The sequence below is a fragment of the Mastomys coucha genome, unplaced genomic scaffold, assembly GCF_008632895.1.
Source record: "Mastomys coucha isolate ucsf_1 unplaced genomic scaffold, UCSF_Mcou_1 pScaffold15, whole genome shotgun sequence".
In the NCBI taxonomy this organism is placed as follows: domain Eukaryota; kingdom Metazoa; phylum Chordata; class Mammalia; order Rodentia; family Muridae; genus Mastomys; species Mastomys coucha.
The window spans coordinates 16,701,719-16,718,081 of record NW_022196897.1 but is presented as its reverse complement, the minus strand read 5'-3'; the positions used below and the strand labels follow the sequence as shown (position 1 = coordinate 16,718,081).

Here is a 16,363-nt window from a genome sequence, read left to right as displayed (position 1 = left end):
CTACTTAGTGCTACTCAGTTGCTGTAACAGCTGGCTCAAGTAGATGCAGGCCAAGCAAGCCTGTGAGCTCTCTCAGGTGGAAGAGACAACTCCAGAGCAGGAGCCCAAGGAACACTGGGCTCCCTCACCACATCCACCAGCAGTTCTCTGCTTTTGGCTGCCTTTTTTTTCTTTTTTGTCCTGGGCCAGGAAAGCCTGAAAAGGACATAAGTGCACCAGGACTCTCCAGCTATCAGGTTCATGGCATGTGGGGCAGGCTCACCTCCTGCTCCATGTTGCCATGCAGCCGAAGGAATTTCAGTGGCCAGGAGGCAGATGGCAGCTGCTCTGAAGTAGGGGTCCCTGAGTGGCAAAGCAGGGTGTGAAGGAAGAGACTGTAGTGGAACTCCACCAGCTCACAACTTGAGAAAAAGACAATCATCTTCTGGTTCTTCTCAAACTACACAAACACAAGGGGAAAGCAAGCACATGGCCATAAGCATAGACGCCCTCAAAATGAGCATGTCTGTCTCTAGGGTACACAGGTACATTCTGATAAGCATGTCTGTCTCTAAGGACATAGGTACATGTTGGCCCTGATGTGGAAACATGGAGACACAGCTTTTAATTATTAAGAATACCAACACTGATATTCTACCCTACAGAGATGACAGAAAGGAAAATGACAAGAGCTCCAAGCTCAAAAGGAAACAAATGTCCTTTAGGGTGAGCTGTCCCATGTACATTGGCCTGTCACCATCACTGACCCTGGCCACAGCCCCATTGAGCAGCCCTAAAGCCATTATCTCACATCCCAGAGTCACCCCATGAATCTGGGAAGCTACGCTAGGTGTAGGAGTGCACGAAGTACCTCACTCCTGAATTCCTCTCATCTGTGACATCCCCCAATGTCAGCCCAAAAGGCAGGTGCTTGAGTTCTTTACCACTGCTTTGGGATTCATAATCTTGCATGCAGGCACGTATGTACTCACCCATGTACTCAGAACAGACTTAGTAGCTCCTTCCTTTCTTGTCTTGGTCCCATAGCACAAAGCTGTGCTTACCTAGTACAAATGAAGATCTACTTCCCTAGTCAGTCCAGATCTAAGCCATGCTCCTACCTTGCACTTTTGCAGGATGAAGGCTGCAAGGCAGACAAGGCGCAGCTTGCTGGGAACCAACACCACATGCTGGTCGAGACTCTCTGGTATGGCAAAGCTGTCCAGCTGGATACTAGCAACTTCCTTAGGATTGGGCTGGTCCCAGCTTTTGTCCAAGACAGAGATACTGACTGGATTGTGCAAACTGATATCAGCTAGCCGTGTTACACCTTAGATACAATGAGAAGGACAAAAAAGGGTGGTCACATATACACCCCCAGAGCACATGCTCTTTAGGAAAAGTCCAACACTGAACTGCCACCTTGCCACAGTCCAATGCCCACAATGACATTTTCTATGTTCTCATCAGATGTCTGTACCTCACTGTACCAAAAGTTGTCTGCTCACCATAAAAAACTCCATCAAAAGAGTTCCATAGACTTCTTGACAGCAGGCCTTGACAGAATCTTTTGTGAACTCATGACTACCATAATCCAAAAAGACTGAGGTCATAAAACAATTCTCAAATTTATCTGACCACAGAATCCCTTTTGTGAAGATTATCTCTCAAGTATATTTCTTAGTAATACTTTAAAAGTCACACAAATGGCATCTACTTTGTGTTACCTTACTGTGGTCTAGATAATTAACTAAACCACACATGGCCATGAAAGCCCTGGTGAAACTGGTGAAGTGGTTCTGTTTTCTAAGCCTTCGTTTCCCATCTGCAAAACAGCTAAGAATCTCTTGCTATGGTAGAGGAGTCAGAATGTGGACTCTTAATGAAAATTGTGATGACCACATTAAAACTAGTGCTAAGGAGAGGGCAAAGCCAAGCCAAGTGCTGGCTGTCGGCCTTTCACGGACCCTAGTGTGTGCCAGACTGTGGCGGTTCACAGGATGCCCTGAGTATGCAGGACAGTGGGGAAAAGCTGTCCCTTCTCTCTAAGAGGGGCACCCACTGCCTCAGCCCACAGCTCCTTCTCAACTCACCTTCTGTGAGTGTCGCTGACAGAAGGACATTCTGCCGTTCCTGACACTCAGCATTTACAGCATTTAGAATCACTGTGATGTCCTTCTCAAAACCCAAATCCAAGATCCTGAAAGTGGAAGGGAAGGACTTTATCCCACATAAAGAGGAAATCTGACACTACCAGGCCACAAATTTGTCCTGGAGATGGCAGGACAAACAGGCCCCTTCCACTTTCCTTGCTTCCTGGACTAGGCTCACCTGTCTGCTTCATCCACAATCAGCCACCGGATTCGGTTAAATTGAAGGTTCTTTGTGGATTTTATATGATCCACTAGACGGCCAGGAGTTGAGATAAGGATATTTATGCCTTTTCGGAGTCTGTATAAATCATATATCATAAAAGAAAGTATGTCAAATAGCATAGCAACAAAAACCATAAGAAACAGGCGAAGGAGACAGTCATTTTTTTGTCCAGCACAACTGCCACAGCCTCAAATCAAAAGGACAAACAGATTTCACTCTTTTGTGTATAGAACTGCTAAGACCTAAAGATACATGGAATTACAATCCTTACTTTGAAAGGAGTTTTTAAGCATAAAACCCAATGCTTTCTATGTGAGTCACGGATTCATTCTAGAACATTCTGGATAGATGGACATCTAGCCATTCCCCTTCTTTTGAATCAATTCCTACCCAAGATAGGGTTCTTCTGTGTAGCTTTAGCTGTCCTAGAACTCCCTCTGTAGACCAGGCTGGCCACAAACTCACAAAGATCTAACTGCCTCTGCCTTCTGAGGGCTGGGATTAAAGGCATGCACCTCCACTGCCTGGCAAAAGATCTACTTTTATATGTTATAATTCTTAGTATACATACATATAATATGTCAATATGAGTATATGCCACATGAATGCAAGTACCCACAGAGGCCAGAGAAGCTCTTGAGCTGGAGTTACAGGCAGCCTATGAGCCACCCAATATGGCACTGGGGACTGAACTCTGGTCCTCTGGAAGACCAAGTGCTTGACTGTTCTCCAGCCCCTTATTTTGTGTATATATATGTGAACACTTGGGTGCTCATGGAGCCAAGAAGGAGTGGTGGGCCCCTTTGATCTGAAGTCACAGATGTATGTAGATCATCTACTGTGGGTCCTGGAGTCCAAAGTCTGCAGAAAATACTCTTAACTTCCGACACATCTTTCCAGGTCCCAAGCCAGTTCCTTAAGACTTCTGTGCCAGAGAACCAGGTGGGCAATGATTATAGATTCTAACTGTTTGGACATATAGTCTAACTTTAGTTAGGATATAATCAAACTATTAGTACACACATTGTTAGGACATACATTCTAGCTATTAGGAAACATGTGTAAGATGTTTTCTCATACTGAGTCCTCTGGGTTGCTGCCATAAAATGGCCCTAACTTTGCCTTTCAGATGATATAGACTAAAGCTTACCTCTTTTTAAACTTATTCTTGGGTAATTTAATAATATATACAATGTATCCTATTCATACCCACCCCCTACCCCCATTCCTTTGCCAATCCAAACTTAACATATCCCTTAGGTCCTTTAAAAAAAAATCATTAACTTTCTTATTTTCCAAACAACCATAGTCCCATTATTCTGTAGAAGAAGATAGAACACAATTTTACTGGGATAGGTTCTCTTGTTTTCAGTCAAGTGGGGCAACATGCCTATGCTCTGGCAATGGAATAACGTGTGTATAATCACACATGCACCTCTGCATGGAGGATCTATGACAATTTTTGTCACTTCTAGCAAGAAATTATAGTGCAGTGGCTGAAGCTCCCACAACAACCCAAAGCTATGAGGTATCCTTGCAAGGGGAAACCTCCACAAGAACACAAAAAGATGGAGGAGCAGGCCCTGGACCCTACTGCTGTTGTTTATAGCTGAATTTAATCTGACCAAGGTTTTTAAGTGTTAAGCTTTATGTTCACTCTCAAGTTGCAGACGACTCAAAGAACTGTGTAACCCCTGAAGTGGGTTACCAACCTGTCTGACAACTTTTTAATGACAATCTCCAATGCAGAGTTGGAAATCAATGCACTAAGAACTTGCTAAGCATTAAGGAAGTTATCATCCTGTTTTGTTGTTGCTATTATTGATTATGAATACAGTGTCTTATGTAGTCCACGCTAGTCTTGAACTCAGTATATAGCTGAGGCTAGGTAGGCTTGAAACTCCTGATCTTAACCTCCCAAGTGCTGGGATTACAGATGCAGACCACAGGTCTATCTATTGCCTTGTTTTTATACATCTAAACAGCAAAACCACAAACTCCCAATATACACCAAAAGGAGTCACATGAAGGGGTGTGTACCAAACAAGAGGCCCGTGGGGCACCCAGTGGGTTGGTTAAACAGGTACTGTCACTGACCACAGAAAGGAATCGGTGACAAATAGCACTGCCTAGAGGTGACTGCTGACCTGGCCTGTCTCTGTATGTGGAGACCAAGAGGCATAGTGGCAGAGAAGGCTCTCTCACATGGTGAAGAACCAAGCATTACTGGACAAGACAAGGCAGACTCCAAGAGTTAAATAAACAAACCCACTTCCTCCTACCTAGCTTTTTCCGATTTCCTCTTCTCTCCGCCCATCAACACTCCAGGAACAATCCAGGTAAACGGCTATATAAAAATACCAGGCCACAATCAACATAAAGCCACTTCCCTAGAAGCAGAGCTGATCCTAAGTCCCTAGCAAAAGCCAGTCTGCAGCAGGGAGCACTAAGTATTTATAATATGTGGGGAGTTTCTATGCAAATGCAATCTGGTGACTCCGGGGTACCTGGCGCTATTACCTGCAGTCTAGACCAGAGCTATACAACAGGACAGGACAAATGCGAGCTCATAAAATGATCCAAGTAGCTAGCTCCCTGCTTTTTCCTCATGGAGTCCAAATAAAAATTATTTCAGTTTAAGTTCACTGCCTTGCATGTAGGGTGGGGGATAAAAACCTAAGCAACACACTCCCCACTCACTGTTAGGCCACAGAAAAGAAAAATAAATTCCTAGTCAACCTTTGTAGATGTGGAACTTTGGCTCTTCCAACCCCCTTAAAAGTTCTTGATGCTTTCCACTGGGTTACCTGAAGGCTGCATTATCAAGTCACTGCATGCATGTGGCTTACTACAAACCAGGGTAAGCTAATAGTAACATTTAACTGCTAGCAACTACCAGCAAGAGTTATTAGCTTCCAGTGGTTGCAAATGCCTTTAATCCCCGTACTCAGGAGACAGAGGCAAGCTGAAGAGTCCCAGGATAGCTTGGTCTACATAATGATTTCCAGGACAGCCAAGACTACACAGAGAAACCCTGTCTCAAAAAACCAAAAAGGTGCCGGGCGGTGGTGGCGCACACCTTTAATCCCAGCACTTGGGAGGCAGAGGCTAGGCGGATTTCTGAGTTCAAGGCCAGTCTGGTCTACAGAGTGAGTACCAGGACAGCCAGGGCTACACAGAGAAACCCTGTCTCGAAAAACAAACAAACAAACAAAACAAAACAAAACAAAACAAAAAGGTCTGCCAGTGAAACCTACCGACTGCTCTTGGGGAGACCAGAACCATTCCCACTTTCCTAACAACACTGACTGCCACAAGACTCTCCCCTCACAATGTCAGATGGGAGGAAAGCACGGCCGCATGGCTTGTCTTACCTTGAGTAGCTTCTGAACAGTGCCAAAGCTTTGAAGAGCCAGCTGTAAGTATGAGAAAGTTGGAGATCGTGAGCAGGGTCCCTTGTTTCCTTTTTACATTCTTAAAGAAAAGACCATCTGAAGTGATCAGGGTGCAACCCTGGACCTCAAGGCTTAAGACAAGTAAATCCTATACAGAGAATTGCCCTGAAAATACCCTCTTCTTAAACTGGTTTGGAATTTGCCAGCTTAGGAAATGAGGGTTAGACATACAAAAAGTAGTGTTCTGTGCTCCCTCTGCTGGCTCAGATTCCCAAAGTGTCACCCAGAGAAGTTTAGTATAAGGTTGGAAGAAAACGAAAGGAAGTCAACCTGGTCTTGGCTCTCCACAGAAAGAGTAATGAGCATTAAAGGGAAAATACAACAGTGGCCTGACAGGCACTTGGGGAACCTGGCTGCATAGATGCACATGGTCATTCCTGAGTTTACAAAACAAAGCCCAGTGGATATAGGAATAGTGAAATTAATCTAGGTGGCAAACACTAAACACCATCAAAACAGCCTTATAGAATTGTGTCCACAGTTACGTGCTGTGCCTACAATCTTCAGCATTCTAGGGAAGTGATAGGTTTGCTGCTGAAAACATTTCAATGTGCTTCCCAGTCTGTGTTCCTCCCTGGACAGAAGAGAGACAGGGTAAAGAGAGCAGACTGTATGAAAGGCTGCCTAGAGGGGCTGGACAGAGCTTAGCAGTCAAGAGCACTGGCTGCTCTTGTAGAGGACATAAGTTCAGTTCCCAGCACTCACATGGCAGCTCACAATTGTTCCTAACTTCAGTTTCAGGAATCTGATACCCTCTTCCAATCTCCATGGGCAGTGTACATACATGGTTCACAGAAATACATGTAGGCAAAATACTCAAACATAAAATAAAAATAAATCTTAAAAGAAAACAAAGAAACAAAGAAAGAAAGCAAAGCTTTCTGGAAATTTCCATTTTCTTGAAAGTTCTTGAGGACGGATCACCCAGATCTGACAGAAGCAACTTCTACTTTACTTCCATGAAGAAGAGTTTCAATAGCAATGGTAGGTTCATTTTTAGATCCAAATGTTTTCAGTCACTTTCTTTAAAATACTTGAAGCATAAAAATGTAATTCTTCTAATTCATTTTGAAGGACTAGCAATCTAAGTATTGTCAGTGTTTTATTAGATAATGAAGAAATGTTTGCTCATGCCTAGCCTATGATTTTCAAAGAACACTTAACAAAAACCGGCAGGTGGTTCCTAAGAAGGCATGTGAAGAAATACGGGCGCAGTGATTTGTTAGCAGGGAAGGACATAGAGAAAGTGCTTCTAGTCAACAGGCCATCACTTAAAGTGCATACAAACCTCACCCTACAAGCATGCTCCTTACCTCTCTGGTGGGCACTAGGACCAAAGCATAGGGTCCATCACTGCGCTGTTGATAGAAAAAAGAAATGCCAATGAGTAGAGGGCCAGGTACAGGCTGAGGTAGGAGGGTTAGAGGGTTTTTAGTTTGAGGCAAGCTTGAGCTATATGAGATCCTGTCTTTAAAAAGAATTATGAAATGAATCCCACGAGGACAAATGGAGGTTAGACTGAGATAGAGAAAGTGTATGGGTTGTCAGCTAAAAACATCAGAAGCTTTTCTATGGAAGAAAGAGAGGAGACAAGAATAGCCATTATACCTATGATGACAAACTATGGTCCCAACAGTCCTGCCTCATTCAACCAAACAGGATGAAGAAATATGTACAGAACTGGAAATTGGAAGACAAGATTATAATCACAAGGATATGATATTATTTTATCTTAGATGGGGGGAAACTATAACAGAATCAATAAGGTGTTGCAGTCAAGTAGCTGAATGTAAAATATAAAAGTATAAAAATCAATAGCCAACTGGGGCTGGAGAGATAACTCGGTGGTTAAGAACACTGGCTGCTCTTCCACAGGACCAGGATTCAGTTCCTAGCATCTACACGATGGCTCACAATTGTCTATAACTCTAGTTTCAGGGTATCTAACACTCTCTGGCTTCTACAGACAATGTACACATGTGATGTACAAGCGTAAGTGCAAACAAAACATACACAAAACAAAACCAACAAAAAACAATAGCTAGTCAGACACGGTGGAGCGTATCTTTAAACACAGACCATGGGAGGTAGAAGCAGGTTGATGTCTGTGATTTTAAGGCCACTCTGGTCACTATAGTGAGTTTCAGACCAGCCAGGACTACATAGCAAAACACTGTCTCAAAAACAATAACAAGCTAGAGCAGTGCAGCGAGCAAGAGAGCAATTCATTCTACCCCACGGATTCCCAAGCACACCAGGATTATATACCATGATGCTAGATTCAATAAAAAAAGAAGAAAAACAACCAAAATTCAATGACCTAACATAAAAAATTAGAAGACGTAATGAAAAGAAAAACTTCATACTTATAATGGCAACAAAAGATACAAATATTATATAAAAATATATGAAGTTTATAAGTAATGATGGCTCATGTATACAATCCCAGCACTTAGGAGACCAAGGAGGGGGATCCTGAGTCTGTTGTAGACGTGTACCACACAGTGAGAAACTTTCAAAAAAAGAAAAGAAAAGAAAGGACTCTACATTAAAAGGTGACAAGGAAGTTATTCTATATGAAGAACAACTAAAACACACCCCAGGGGCAGAATTTTCTTTAAAGGAAAGATGTATCCTCTCGTTAGAGAAGAGTCAGTATCACTGTGACTGCTCCCGAATGAGCTCAAACTGTAAGGCAGTCCTACCAAATGCCCCGGGGAATGTGGCACATGACAGCAGGGACACACACAGACAGTTCCAAGAAGTTGCACTTTGGTTGGTTGGTTTTTTTTTTTTTTTTGGGGGGGGAGTTTCGAGACAGATTTCTCTGTGTAGCCCTGGCTGTCCTGGAACTCAGAAATCAGCCTGTGTCTGCTTCCCACATGCTAGGATTAAAGGCGTGTGCCACCACTGTCCCGCCAAGTGTGCACTTTAAAGTACAAACCTCACTAAGACACATTTGTGAGAAAACACCTTACATGAAGTGACTTAAGCTGCAGCAGACATAAAGCAGCACCGTGCACAGAGGTTATAAGAGCAACTGGGATTTGAAACAGAATCAAATGCAGGAAGACTTGTAAAGCAGCCGAGTGCCAACAGGCCATGATCAGATACCACACTGCTGGTAGGCACACACAGTAGTAAAACCCCCTAACAGATCAATGTTGGCATTAGCTAGTAACACAAAACTACAAATTCCACTTCCAGGAATAATTCCTACATAGCCACATGTGTGTAAAGGAGCTGGGGAATATTTCACAGATGCCCAGAATTGTAACTGTTGTCTGCAACACAACCCTGGACATAATGTATGAATGCCACTTGCTGATATGGGCATGGCTCAGTAATTTATGACATACATATAATGAAAGGCAAAGGGAGGAGCAGGGTCAGAGCTACATGAGACCCTGCCACAAAGCGGCAAGACAAGCAAGCAGTACAGCCAGGTGGCACAGTGAGAAACTACCAAGGCTTGACAACAGCAGCACAACTGCCATCCACGAAAACTGGGTGAGGTTGGTCTAGACCATATCCTTGTCTAAAGAAGGGCAAGTGAGAGCATTTACAAACATCTATGTGCTTAGCACAATGCAGAAACAAAGGACTCCACATAAAAAGGTGACGAGAAAGTGTGCAGTCCTCTTTGATGAATGTGATAGGCTGCCCCTTGGAGGAGACAGCCTGCCTGGGGAAGGTGAGGCTTTGTTTCTACCCTATATATCCTTGGAATTCTGTGAATAATTTAATTTTTTACACATGTTGTATCTAAACAACAATAATAAAAACCTAAAGCAATGTAAAGAAGATACTATATAATCAGTGGAGCCTTCCTCATCAAGGGCTCAGAGAGCATGAGCAAGCAACTTGTGAGAGTGAAGATTGGGCTCTGCAGCAAATCCAATTAGGGTTTGGCTTTCATGTTGTGCACTGAAAACATTTACTCAGGAGAAGAGGATTTAGAATTCGAAGCAGAGTAGTCTACACTCAACATCAATTTTGTGAGACTGCACTGGAGCCCCATCGAGGAACAGCAAACATGCTAGTACAACAGGATTAATGTGCCACCATATGATGGTAGGAGATTCTGACATTTCAAAAGGTGTTACTACACAGTCAAGAAGAAAGAAACATCAATTCTTCAAAGGATGTGAGTACACGAAACAGGATGGGAGTGATATTAAAAAAAAAAAAAAAAAATCAGAGCCAAACCCAAAATAACTGGGAGAGCTGATGTTGAAGGAGCCTTCTCACACCACCACCTCAGCTGAGAACAAGCTAGGGTTCAGGGCTAGCTGTTTATTGCTTCTAGGTCATATCATTTTATGATGAATTGCAAGGAGCTATACTGAACACAACTAGAAACAGTGAATTAAACTGAGGTTTACAGGGCATAGATGGCTCAGCAGCTAAAAGGCTTGCTGCTTTTACACACACACACACACACACACACACACACACACACACACACACGCTCGCACGCGCCTGCACTTGCACACACAAGGTGGCTCCCTGCAATTCTAGTTCCAGGGACCTGATATCCATTTCTCATCTCCATAGGTACTAGGCATTTTGAATAAACATATATGCAAACAAAACACCTGTATACATACAATGAAATATCTAAATCTTAACACTGGAGTTTATAAAGCTCTGTTTTTCATTTTTTTGAGACAGAGTCTTGATTGTATATAGGTCACCTGTCTTCTAACTCGCCATCCTCCCAAGTGTTGGAAGTACAGATGTGTCATCACATTCATCTTGGAAAACCATTTCTACAGGACATTTCAATCTTTGAACTTAGTGATTGTGAGCAAATATATCACAAGGCCTGTATTAATACCTCTGAATGTAAGCAGATCCTCACTGCTGTTTGAAATGGCCACATGACTGTGCTGATGGAGATGACAGCTAGAATCTAGTGACCAACTCCAGATGCTAGGTCTCAACACTTACATGAGCAGTTCATGCTACCTTATCCTAACCCTAGGAACAGAGGCATAAAAGGATCTGCTGAATTAAACTTGGGATGGGAGAGAATGTCACAACAGAGTAAACTGAACACGACCAGGCTCCAGGCCCAGTCTCAGCACTGAAATAAAAATAAAACCACCACTCAGGCCAGGGTTTGAGCAGAGCCTCCCACCTACCTGCCACCTGCCTGATATATAATCTCTTGCTCTCAGTTCACTGTCTGTGAGAGCTGAGCTGGAACTGTAGGATTAACTCCAGCTCAAATATTGTCAACCTCCGCAGCTTGATATAAAGAAAGAAAAATTATTTACTGGCCAGTTCTCCTAGAATCTACGGATGAGACTTGGCCACACACATAGCAAGTTACATTCATTCTTTTCTGACTGTGAGCTAGAGACAGGGCTAAGCACTGTACATGAACCAGTTCTCTATAAAGTTCTTAACGGAGAAATTATTTACCCTTAGAAAATGGAATTCCCCACTTATCTACCTCAGAAAAACCACTGTTAGCAATCGGCTGACCCGTAACTCATGCATACTGCCTCAGTTTGCTTTGTACTGCTGTGATAAGACACTGACCCCAACCCAGCTGATTTAGTTTACAGCCCACCATGAAGTGAAGTCAAGGCAGGAAGGAACCTGGAGGCAGGCACTGATGCGGAGGCCCCAGAGGAATGCTGCTTACTGTTCTGTTCTTTGTGGTTTGCCCAGCCTGCTTTCATACAGCACCCAGGACCCCCTGCCTAGGGCTGGTACCATCCACTGTGGGCTGGGTACACCAAAGTCAATTACTAATCAAGACAGTGGCCCACAAACTTGTGACAGGCTAATCTGATGGAGGTAATTCCTCTACTCAGAATCCTACTTCCCACATATGGATAGGTTTATGTCAGGTTGACAAAAAAAAAAACCAATCAGCAGATACACAGGCAGCACTAAACGGACATTAAATTTGAGGGGGCAGGGCTGGGAGGGACAAGTAGGGAGAATAAAAGAACAAGACTCAAACATACTGGATACATATATGATGATTAGATAAAATATTTACTTTAAAAAATTGCTGAGCAAGACATGGTGACACATGCCCACAATCACAGCACTCAGACAGCAGAGGCAGGAAGACCAGGAGCTCAAGCTTAGCTGTATTATACCTTTCTTCAAATGACAAAAAGAAAAGCAAAGCCCACAGCTTGGCATTCTAGATCACTGAGCCACAAGACAAGGGACCGTTTGTAAAAGTGCAGTCATGGCATGCACTCCCGTAGCCTTCATTTCTTCAGCTAACAAAGCAAGAACACGTGTTCAAGTCCACAAAGTTATAAAGAAACACCACTTTAAATATTCTTATAGAACAATCATTTTTAACTGATTTAAAAATTTTAACCTATTCATTTTGAAAGCTCAGGCTTTTACAAAAAAAAAGAGTAAAAATGGACAGATTTATACAATTAACTCCGACACTCTCAATTTGTACACACCATCATTGAAACTAAAGAATTACCAGAACCAGGAAATGAGCACTGACTCAGTATTATTCAACAGGCTTCCTTCAAATCTCATCAACTGACCTCTAGTGTCTGTGTTCAGCCTAGACCCCATGCACGCCACTGCCATGCTTTCTTTGTCACGCTGTTTATGACAACTCTTCATCTAAACATTCTTCAGTACTTCTTTTATACCCTCAACACTCTCAAAGACTGCCAGCCAGAAATTTTTCAGAGCACCCTTCAATTGGTTTTATCTCATGTTCCCTTGAGATTGAACTCAGTTTTGTCAAAAAACAAAAACCAACCTACACAAGTAACATGTCCTTCTTAGGACTGGCTAAGGAGTAGCAGCCAGAGCCTCCTGCTGCAGTGACTATCTTTCCTATCTGTTCACAAGTCCCTGGCTCTTCCAGCTCCTCACTTCACTTCTCTTCTATTTATTGATTTAATAATCCACCCGAGCACTGGCTCTACACTCTGTCACTGCACACCAACACCCTATTTCTGATCTCACCATTTTCTCTCAAATCAAAGTAAGGGCACTGCACTAGTAGGTCTGTTTGGGATGTAAGATGAAGCCTGTGCCTACAGTTTACAGCAGCCAGCTGGACTTCTCAACCCAACTTTAGCTGCTAGTCTGCCCAGAGCATTAACCATGTTTCACAACTAAGAACAAAGTCTAGATAATGTTGACTACGTAGCAGCCTGACTGCTAAACCCACTAATGGCACTCATTTCCACAGTTGGTACTAATAAACCACCATGTTAAAGAAAGTCTAGCTCTCCCATCAAAAGAAAACACACTGGAGCCTACACAGCTGTAATCTATTTCTACACAATACAAAACTGATACCCTAGATATGAGAAGAAATGGACAAGGGCCAATCAAAGCATGTTGGGAGTATTTCCCTAACAGTAATTCTGTAGGAGGTTCAATGCTGGGTACTGTGAAAGACAAGGAAAAGGCCTCCAAACAGGGCGAGGCTGTAACAAAGTTTCACCACAATCCAGGCCCGGGTGACAGAGTCTCCTCTTTTGAGTCACACAGGAGTAAAGTGGGAATCTATGCCCACTGGTACTTGTATGTGACCTTGGTTGTTTTACTTTCCTACAGTACTAGGGTCATGGGCAGAGGATGGGAGTTAAGAACTGAGGCATGCCCAAGCACTTGGCACATCTGACACACTGGAAGCATTTGACCCATATGCCCTACACATGGACAGCAGTGACCTTGAAGAGTTTATTCTACTCCACTCACTCACACTTGTCTTGATAGGAAGACAGAAAACAATACCAAGTGCAGACCCATCAACTACTCTAGTATTACCACTTCCTGCTTGAAGCCAGGCAGCAGCATGGCCACAGCAGACTACAGCAGAGAAATACATTTTCTGCTCACCTGTATTTTTGATGTCAGCGCTTGAAGAGACTGGACGACAGGGATGCAATAGGCAAGAGTTTTACCTTTCAAAAGAGAGCAACATCAGCTGGGATGCACACAGGCTCTGCCTCTGCAAACAATGCTAAACTGTGTGCTCTAAATCTCTGAGGCACTGCATCTTTCTGTCATGACTCCTGACTTTGTAATTCAGTACTCCAAAAGACCCTGAAGCTGTGGCTCCTCAGGTTATCTACAAGGGAGGTATGGTGCCTTTCACATTTGATAGAAGCTAGCCTGACAGCTGCACATGAAAGCTAAGAAACGGCTACTTCCAGTTCTCCCTCCCTCAGCTAAATGGCTTCTGTGGTGCTGGTGTATCAGCACCACACTTGGATTCACTGGCTGGTGAATCCAAGCCAGTCTCTGAAGACAGAAGGACTAAAAGGAAGCTCTGAGCTTCTCCTCGCCATGGCTAATCTTGCAAGGCAAAAGTAGGGCAGAAACGCAGACCAGGTAGAAAGTGGCCTATCCCTGACACTACTGTGCTCCAGCCAGAACTGCTTTCGAGACATAAACTGTCAATCCATCCACAGTGAAGATTGGCAATGGCAGCAGGCACATAGGAAGCAGCAGAGCTCAACTGTGAATACTCATCACTATTGACCATAGCCCCATCACCACCTTCTTCCACTGTAACAACTTCAGGTCTCCCATCAAAAGCAAGCATGGCTGCCCTTGCCCAGACAAGACAAATCAGACGTTGCCACCACAAACACCTTCCTGAAGACACTAGCATGTGACCACAGGCTAGGTACCTCAGGATAAATGGCAGGGTAAACAAACAGCAGCTGACCTGAGCCCGTCTGGGACCGCACAAGGGCATCTCTGCCTTCCAGCAGCACCGGGATACTCTGCTTCTGAACACTGGGGCAAAAGAGAGAGCACACTTCTTTACCACACGGCTCCATCATGCATGTAGGCAGATTACACAGGTAACATGACATACAAATACCCTCTGCTTGGCTCTGCCTACTTACTGCCCAAAGTGCTGAGTGGGATACTGAAAAGGTATTCTAAATGCTTATTGCATTGGAAACACTTGTAAAAGAGAAATTCAGAATTAGACTATGAGCAGTAAGCTGTGTAGTCATAGTTCACTTTGTATAAGTAAAACACAAGGATATGGAAGAATAGATTCCTTTAAAACTCCTTAAACTTGGCTAAAAGTGGGAAAGAAAGCCAAAGATTGGCTACAGTATTAAGCTAATTTAAAAAAAAATTTTTTTTGGCTAGGTGTGGTGGCACATACCTTTAATTCCAGCACTTGGGAGGCAGAGGCAGGTGCATCTCTATGAGTTTAAGGTTAGTCTGGTCTATAAAGCAAGTTCCAGGACAGGCAGGGCTATACAGAGAAACCTGTCTTGAACACCCTCCCCGCCCAAAAAGGAATAGGCATAACAACAAATCAGAGTCAACCACATACCCTCCTGCCTGCTGTGTAGCATGGAATTGGGAGCATGTAACACAGGTAAGATTTCCACACAGAAAAACAAAAGGAGGCTTGTGGGCACCCAAGTAACAGCAGCAGCTCCCTTCAAAAAACAAGGAACAAGTACTGAAAACATTGTCTACATGACATTAAAGCCCAATCCCAAAATAGATAGAGAAATCATTTAAATATGGTTGATCCAATAAGCAAACCAAGCCAGGCATGGTGCACATGCCTGTAATCCTAGCGTTTGGGAAACTGAGGCAAGAGAAAATAAGTTTGAGGACAGTGGAACTATGAGACTGTCACAAAAGCAAAATAAATGGAAAAGACTAGTGGTTCTCTATTCTTCCATATTCTTGCATTTTGCTTATGCAAAGTCAACTACAACTACACATCTCACTGCTCATAGTCTAATTCTGAATTTCTCTTTTACAAGTGTTTCCAATGCAACAAGCATTTAGAATACCTTTTCAGTATCCCACTAAACCCTGGCAAATATTCACTCCCATCATTTTGGTTGACCTTATTTTTCCTGCTAAAAAATAACATGACCAAATACTGTATTTTAGCCTAAGTCATTTTTCAGAGATGGCAGATGTCCTAAACCAGCTATGTCTTGCAGTAGGGAGCTTGAGTGCTGAAATGGAAGGAAACCCAGTCTGCCAACAAGCAGGTGGGGAGTCCCATAGTCTAAGTGCTAAGTCAAGTCCTTAGCAGTTTGTGTTGTTTCCAGCACCAGACACAAATGTGCTCTGCCTTCCATGGACAGTTTGTACTCAAAGAAACCCTAAGAAAATCAAAAATAGCTTCAACCTCTTACCTGGTCATACTGGACATTTTTAAGACTGTATTTATTGTAGAAATCTAAAAGAGAATATGAAAATGAATATTACTTTAATGCAAATATATTCAATGACATAAAGACAAAATGTTAGAGTGACAACAGCATTGACATTTATGATCAAATTAAATCCCAATAACCCAGTACTTTCACCTGGGGGTGAGTTTGCCCTCAGCCCTATGGTATCTGCAGGGTTTGCTTTCACAAACTGATGGTACATAAGGCAGCCTCATAATAACTCGCCACCTAAGCCCCCCACATAACACTCAGGCTACACAGCCTACACAGAAAGGAAAGGTCAGTTGTGTCTGAATGACAAGGGAATCTAGGCTTCCAATGGTTTTTTTCTCTCCCTTTTCACAGTAACTAGAAAACTTAACT

At 43.2% G+C, this 16,363-nt stretch overlaps 1 protein-coding gene across 5 annotated transcripts in view; it reads right to left on the bottom strand.

Moving 5' to 3' along the window:
• Positions 1-16,363, bottom strand: part of Ddx31 (DEAD-box helicase 31) — a 64,628-nt gene that overhangs the window by 42,866 nt on the left and 5,399 nt on the right. For all 5 annotated transcript variants that reach the window (XR_004118500.1, XR_004118501.1, XM_031369558.1 and 2 more), the window contains 10 exons: positions 15,962-16,005; positions 14,503-14,573; positions 13,668-13,732; positions 7,124-7,168; positions 5,730-5,771; positions 4,638-4,702; positions 2,311-2,430; positions 2,073-2,179; positions 1,101-1,309; positions 263-439 (listed from right to left, as the gene is read on the bottom strand). Coding sequence is in view for 3 of the 5 variants with exons in the window: in XM_031369558.1 (XP_031225418.1) it covers positions 263-439; positions 1,101-1,309; positions 2,073-2,179; positions 2,311-2,430; positions 4,638-4,702; positions 5,730-5,771; positions 7,124-7,168; positions 13,668-13,732; positions 14,503-14,573; positions 15,962-16,005 (945 nt within the window). In the remaining 2 variants the exon portion in view is untranslated. The remainder of the gene's footprint in view (positions 1-262; positions 440-1,100; positions 1,310-2,072; positions 2,180-2,310; positions 2,431-4,637; positions 4,703-5,729; positions 5,772-7,123; positions 7,169-13,667; positions 13,733-14,502; positions 14,574-15,961; positions 16,006-16,363) is intronic.